Consider the following 6,990-nt stretch of genomic DNA (forward strand, 5'->3'; position numbering starts at 1 on the left):
ATTTTTCTTTTATGCCAAAAATCATTAGGATATTAAGTAAAGATCATGTTCCATGAAGATATTTTGTATCAAAACTTAATTTTTGATTAGTAATATGCATTGCTAAGAACTTCATTTGAACAACTTTAAAGGTGGTTTTCTCAATATTTAGATTTTTTTGCACCCTCAGATTCCAGATTTTCAAATAGTTGTATCTCGGCCAAATATTGTCGTATCCTAACAAACCATACATCAATGGAAAGCTTATTTTTTCAGCTTTTTACATTTCAGGATGATGTATAAATCTCAATTTAAAAAAAACTGACCCTTATAACTGGTTTTGTGGTCCAGGGTCACATATGGTCACATTCCTAATTGAACCCCCTCTTGTCAAAAAGTGCATTTTTGATACTTTTCTCTTCTAATCATGCCCCTGTTTGATGGATAGAAAGTAATGCAATTTAAAAAGTGAAATCAAAACATCATTCTCTTCATCTGTCTGTGTGTGTGTCCAGTCCTCCGCAGTGTAAGAGCATTAGTTTGGAGCGAGGGCCTGACGGACTGGGCTTCAGTATCGTGGGTGGGTTCGGCAGCCCTCACGGTGACCTTCCCATCTACGTCAAAACCGTCTTCAGCAAGGTAACGCTTTCACACAGCGAGTGTGTTCATCCACAGATGCCACCACACAGATAGAAACATTATTATCTGATGTGTGTGTGTTCAGGGGGCCGCGGCAGAGGACGGGCGTCTGAAGCGTGGGGATCAAGTCATCGCCGTTAACAGCCAGAGTCTGGAGGGAGTCACTCATGAGGAGGCCGTCTGTATTCTGAAGAAAACCAAAGGAACCGTCACACTCACTGTGCTGTCATGAACACACACAGGTCCTGCAGTTGTTTCAAACACTGCGAATTTTACAGTCCTTTACCGTTAAATTCACGGTCATTTTTTACAGTGTATATACATTTTTTTGCCATGTCTGCTTGCAATTGAACAGTTAAGGTGCAAATAATTCCAAGTATAAATAGTAAAAATTATTTGTATTTAGTGCACTAATTATTGCTATTTGTACTTTGCATTTTTTGTTATTGTAATTTGGGTAACACTTTACAATAAGGTTCCAACAATGAACAATAGATTACAGTATTTATTAATCTTTGTTAATGAAAATACATTCGTTCATTGTTAGTTCATGTTAATTCACAGTGCTAATGTAAACAACGTTTGATTTTAATAATGCATTAGTAAATGCTGAATTTAACATTAACAATACTTTAGCATTTATTAATCTTAGATAAAGTATAAAGGATATTGTTCATGCTTAGTTCATGTTAACTAGAGTAGTTAACTAATGTTACCTAATGAACCTTATTGTAAAGTGTTGCCATAATTTGTGTAATTTTATTGACAAACTCAACTAGATTTAAAAAAAGTGAATTTTCCTTGGACAATTCAGAAGACAAATCTTCAATTTCGACTAAACTCCGAGTTGTAAATTTCATACATTTTCATGCATTTCATATTTTAGTGTTTGACACGCTTTAATAAAGATTTTCTGGTTTTTAACGGACTCTTGGTTGATTTTTGGCAAACTGCATGGAAACCAGCGAGGCTCGGTGGGAGGTTCATATTGACCCCAATGCATTTCTACAGCCTTTCCAAAGCACAGCTGTGTCAAACGTTTGCATGCACATCCATGACCCTAAATGAGAAATATTTGCAACATTTCAACAAGAAATAAACAGTTTAACCAGTGTTTCAGTTGAAAAAAAATCTAATCGTCAAATTGACCCACAACACAACAGGAGGGTTAAAAACTTCCAACAACAAAAGCTTCCAACATCAGTGGTGTTGGGGGAAATAAATCAATGAAATTTTGTGCAATTAGTCATGGGAAAAAATGTACTGAATAGAATATTGTCTATAGCAGCAGTGGCCAACTGTTTAGTATTTGAAAAAGTCTTTCAGCATGAATTAAAGGAAAAAACTACAGATCGAAGGATCTCAATTTTAAACACCACTGTTAGGAAAAAAATTTGAAATTATAAAAACACGTAAGCAATACTTCTAGGATTACACTGCAAAAAATATACTGATGGGGCAATAGGATGAGCGCACACACACACACTCTTACAGGATTTTAATCAAGACAATTTATCCTGATTATAGACTCAAAATATTTGAGCAACCACCACTGCTTCTTAAAGAAAAGGTATTTTATATAGACAGAACAGACTGTTTGATATTGATAGAAGCAGTGTGTGTTGTGCGCAATGTGCTGATGATTTATTTGAAAAGAAATGCATGCATCGTTGCATTTAATGACATTTCTGGAATTTTGCCTTCATCCGAGACGTTTGCTGCTGGATGTATAACAAACTACTGTGATATATTTTGTTATATTGTCGTTTTCCTCTGATACAGTATTGGATTTCACTACAAACACAAATAAAAGTGACCTTCCGCACACAAAAATCTGTTTAATTCCATCTCTTGTTAGTTATTAGATTTAAATTCACAACTTTTTGAAATATATATATAAAGCAACTTGCATGATTACAATCACTTTATACAATGCAAAAAAAAAATGTAAAAAGTGTAAATTACAAATATGAATAGACATTTACTTCAGTCGTCGTTTGTCAAGTATATCTGTTCTTCCAAGGCTTTTTTCTTCCCAAAGACTGTTAATTCTTCAAGATTCAAAAACAATCCCAGAATACGGTCATATATTACATTATATACTTCATCCACACAGACGAACAAGATTGCACTCATTCTGCTGGCTGTTCAAAAATGGATCGCCTCTATTGTATGATACAGTTGCGTCTGTCAAACGTATGACTGTAAATGAATCTTGTGTTTTTGGAGGAAGGAAAATGCAGAATGGGCTATTCTATGCAACAGGTTTAATATTTCATTAAAAGCATCACTCCAAATCAACACGGAATCCACTACGTTTTCTAAAAATTCAGAACGTTTGTAACATTTTTGCTGGTTCTAAATAAAACATTCGCCTCTCAGTTTCATATGGCACTTTGTACACTCCAACATATGGAAGTTTCACAAATATATAACTTAATATTCCATATGCATGAGAGAAATGAAAGGTCACGTCAGTCTAAAGCAGGTTTCCACACGAGATGACGAGCTCAGGACAATCATTACAAGAGTACTGGCCAGCTTCACTCGCAGTAAAATGTCAAGCAAACCCTGCATACTCTAACAGACAGGAACGTACTTCTGTACGCTTTTTAAAGGGATAGTTCACCCAAAAATGAAAGTTTGATGTTTATCTGCTTACCCCTGTTGGACATAGTGCTGTACTAGAGGTAAAAAATGATATAAATACTGTTCGGTTTCTGGCACAAACCGATCGTTTCGTGTCTTAGGACATCAATGTATCGTCACGAGCCGCAGGGTTTAATTTGGATTTGTCTGTGCATGTTTTTTTTACTCTCATAGATTTTGTTACCATTGCCATGCATTATACGACTGATAGACTGCAACGGCTGGAGTTAAAAATCTTCGTTTGTGTTCTACTGAAGAAACAAAGTCACCTACATCTTGGATGCCCTGGGGGTAAGCAGATAAACATCACATTTTCATTTTTGGGTGAACTATCCCTTTAATGCTTTAATGTGATTTTTAAAAATTCATACCAAGGACACAAAAAATAATATGATTTTATAAAGACAACAAATAGGCTTTTATAATCGTTTCACAAAAAAAAAGTGGGGGAAAAAAACTATATAATTGAAATATTATCTGGAGAATATCTACTTTGTATTTGGGTATTAGACAAGCATATTTTCAACCCACTATTAATTAGTTTCATTTCACGATTCATTTCATTTCCAACCCGTCTTTACAAAACAGAATTAACTGGAAATATTGTCAAATTGGGTAAACATTCATTGTTTTTTATTTTATTCTCAGAATTTTTCTCTGGACCCCAGTTTGGAAACTTTGGTCTTACAGTCAAGATTACATTTTATGTTGTGAAAAACTAAAGGAGAACAATCTGGAAGGTTTTTACACCACGTCTCTAACCCTAAAAATAAAAAATTAATTTTGTCTTCAATACCTGTCTAGGCATGTTTGAACATGTTACAGGCTTGATGTCGTGTGCATCACGGCACACACGTCTGAGACTAGTGTAAATGCATTATTTTGCATTTTAATTTTTTCCCCAATTATCAGCATAATTTGAAACGCTGAAGCAACATAAAACCTGATCATCCATGCTATCCCAGCATGACTTGGGCAAAGAGCATGCTGTGTGCTTTAATGCAAGAAAATCTGACCTTTTGTACACAGTTGCCATACTTTTTATTTTTTTTGCTTATGCGATTACTGACCTAGAAATTGCGCAGAATCAGATACTTTATGCAATACACGTTTTTTTTTAAACCCCAAAAGTATTTCCAGGTTCGAGTTAAGATTTTCAGTCTGGTCTCAGACTTTTGGACCCCACTCTATTTATAATTGCATTTTACATATGTAATAAATATTCCATAATTAGAAGAAATGTAAATAATAATAATGTCCCTTTCAAAACGGTTTAAGGATTCCCCTTAAATCTACTGTTAACATGGTAACAAGAGTTTCCACCAGTGCTTCATCCACTGTCTGAAGATGATCTTATATTCATTTACAATAACAATAATAATAGTGCAAGTGACTAGGGCTGGGAATAAGTAAAAAAAAAAAAAAAATCATAATATTTTCCTGCTTTCTGAAAAAATTGTTGTTGTTCCCGGTGTCCTGACATTATTGATTATTTGAACCTAGATTTGTAAGATTTGTACTGCTTTCTGACATTTTATAAAAAATTGTTGTTGTTCCCGGTGTCCTGACATTATTGATTATTTGAACCTAGATTTGTACTGTTTTACTCTTAGTATTAAAACAGATATATATATATATATATATATATATATATATATATAGATAGATAGATAGATATAATATTAAGAGTAAAACACAGTACAAATCTAGGTTCAAATAATCAAGAGAATTTTTCCACAAAAGCTTCTTTATAAAATTAAAACAAGAAAACTACTGTTACCATTGGAGTTATTAAAAAAATGCTTTCATTTGAAAAAAAAATGAGTTTGTTTGATTAATTTCTCCCTTTAGGACAGCATGCTGATTCTGTACAGCATGTTTTTTAGCTGCCGAATAAAACGGAGGAATGCCGCTGCTTCCCTTTCTGAATTTGCCTGGTTTGTGTGAACAGTAAGAGATCAGACTGACACACAAGTGCTGCCGCAGGAGCCCTGAGAGCCGAGGATCTGGGATTGAGAGCGTGAGCGTCAGACCAGGAGACGCAGAGGGAACGAAAACGCTGCTCCCAACGACAAACCCAGAGCCAGAAAAAACGTCATCAACGCACCGGCCGTCTCGCCATCTTTAGGCTCCACAAGCCTAGAAAGAGGAGAGGAAATAAACACTCCAGTCCATCAGTTAATGTCTTGAGAAGAGAAAAACTGTTTTTGTAAAAAACAAATCCATCATTAAGACATTTTTAACTTCAAACCGTCGCTTCTGGCTAAGATATGAGTCTATAATCCATAATATTTTTTCTCCAGTGAAAAAGTGGTCTGGTCTGAATCAGGAGAGAAATCTGCACAGATCAAGCACCGTTTACAAGCCAAAACAGCTCTAAACACATATGTGGCTGGATTCTGATGTGAGAGACAACAGGAGATGGACTTTTTCACTGGAGGAAGCGTTATATGGACTCAAATTTTAGACAGAAGCAAAAGCTTGAAGTTAAAAACGTCTTAATGATGGATTTATTTCTTACAAACATGCAGCTTTTTGCTTCACAAGACATTAACTGATCAGCATGTGACATTTATGAAGTGTGCAGTGTGTTCTTAAAGGAATAGTTCACCTGAAAATGAGAATCTACATATTGGTGCCCTGAGGTTTTTTTTTTTTTTTTTTTCTTAACAGAAATAAAAATGTCTGTTTCATTCTTCATGTATTATTGTGATGTTTTTATCAGCTGTTTGGACTCTCATTCTGACGGCACCCATTCACTGCAGAGCATCCATTGCTGAGACACTGATGCAATGCTACATTTCTCCAAATCTGATGAAGAAACAAACTCATCCTAATCTTGGATGACCTCGAGGGTGAGCACATTTTCAGCTAATTTTCATTTTTGGGTGAACTTGGGTGATCATGTGACACTGAAGACTGGAGTAATGATGTTGAAAATTCAGCTTTGCATCACAGGAATAAATTGCATTTGAAAATAAATTACGATAGAAAACAGTTATTTTAAATTGCAATAATATTTCACAATATTACAGTTTTTACTGTATTTTTGATCAAATAAATGCAGTCTTGGTGAGCCCATTTGTACACAATGTGTGAAGTGTGTGTACTCACTGTGGCGCGTACGTCATGGACAGACACACAAAGTATCCGCTGGACACGGAGAAAAACACCATGATTGCAGCAAACATGAAGTCGTTTGAGAAGAGCACAGGTATGTAGTGTCTCTCCTGCACGTTACACATCATGAGCAGCGGAACGAAGATCACTCGACAAACCACTAACCCCGGGAACAAACGACTGTCTTTAGAGGGCTGCGGGAGAGACAGAAATTATGCCATGAAATTATTACATACTGTATGAAAGCCCCACCAAGCAGAACGTTTTAACACAATATAAAAACAAAAAAAAGGAAACATTTTCTCATAGGCTGTGGAAAAATGCCATGAAGACCCGTTTATCTTCTTTTTCTTTCATTCAATCAAAGAAATGTAATATTCAAGTGACTTATAAAATATATTTACAGAAATATACATTCTTGATACATTTTTGAGGATTCTTTGATTAAATAGAAAGTTCAAAAGAATTTATGTAACATTGTCTTTAATGTCACTTTTAATCAATTTAATGCATCCTTGCTGAATAAAAGTATTAATGTCTTTAAAAAAATAAAAATAAACTACACACACACACACACACACATATATATATATATATAATTAA

The 6,990-nt window shown here is 34.8% G+C and overlaps 2 protein-coding genes across 2 annotated transcripts in view; one reads left to right on the forward strand and one right to left on the reverse strand.

Moving 5' to 3' along the window:
• Positions 1 to 896, forward strand: part of LOC107745302 (multiple PDZ domain protein-like) — an 81,048-nt gene extending 80,152 nt beyond the window's left edge. The window contains exons 40-41 of the mRNA XM_016559162.1: positions 495 to 618; positions 704 to 896. Coding sequence (XP_016414648.1) covers positions 495 to 618; positions 704 to 850 — 271 coding nt within the window. The 3' untranslated portion in view covers positions 851 to 896. The remainder of the gene's footprint in view (positions 1 to 494; positions 619 to 703) is intronic.
• A 4,247-nt stretch (positions 897 to 5,143) lies between these two features.
• The window catches only part of LOC107745303 (equilibrative nucleoside transporter 2-like), a gene marked incomplete at its 5' end in the record, with an annotated part of 16,696 nt that continues 14,849 nt past the window's right edge, over positions 5,144 to 6,990 (reverse strand). Inside the window, one exon of the mRNA XM_016559163.1 lies at positions 5,144 to 5,406. Within this exon, the coding sequence (XP_016414649.1) occupies positions 5,295 to 5,406 (112 nt within the window). The remainder of the gene's footprint in view (positions 5,407 to 6,990) is intronic.

This window comes from Sinocyclocheilus rhinocerous, unplaced genomic scaffold (genome assembly GCF_001515625.1).
Source record: "Sinocyclocheilus rhinocerous isolate Xijiao unplaced genomic scaffold, SAMN03320098_v1.1 scaffold1399, whole genome shotgun sequence".
Taxonomy (NCBI): domain Eukaryota; kingdom Metazoa; phylum Chordata; class Actinopteri; order Cypriniformes; family Cyprinidae; genus Sinocyclocheilus; species Sinocyclocheilus rhinocerous.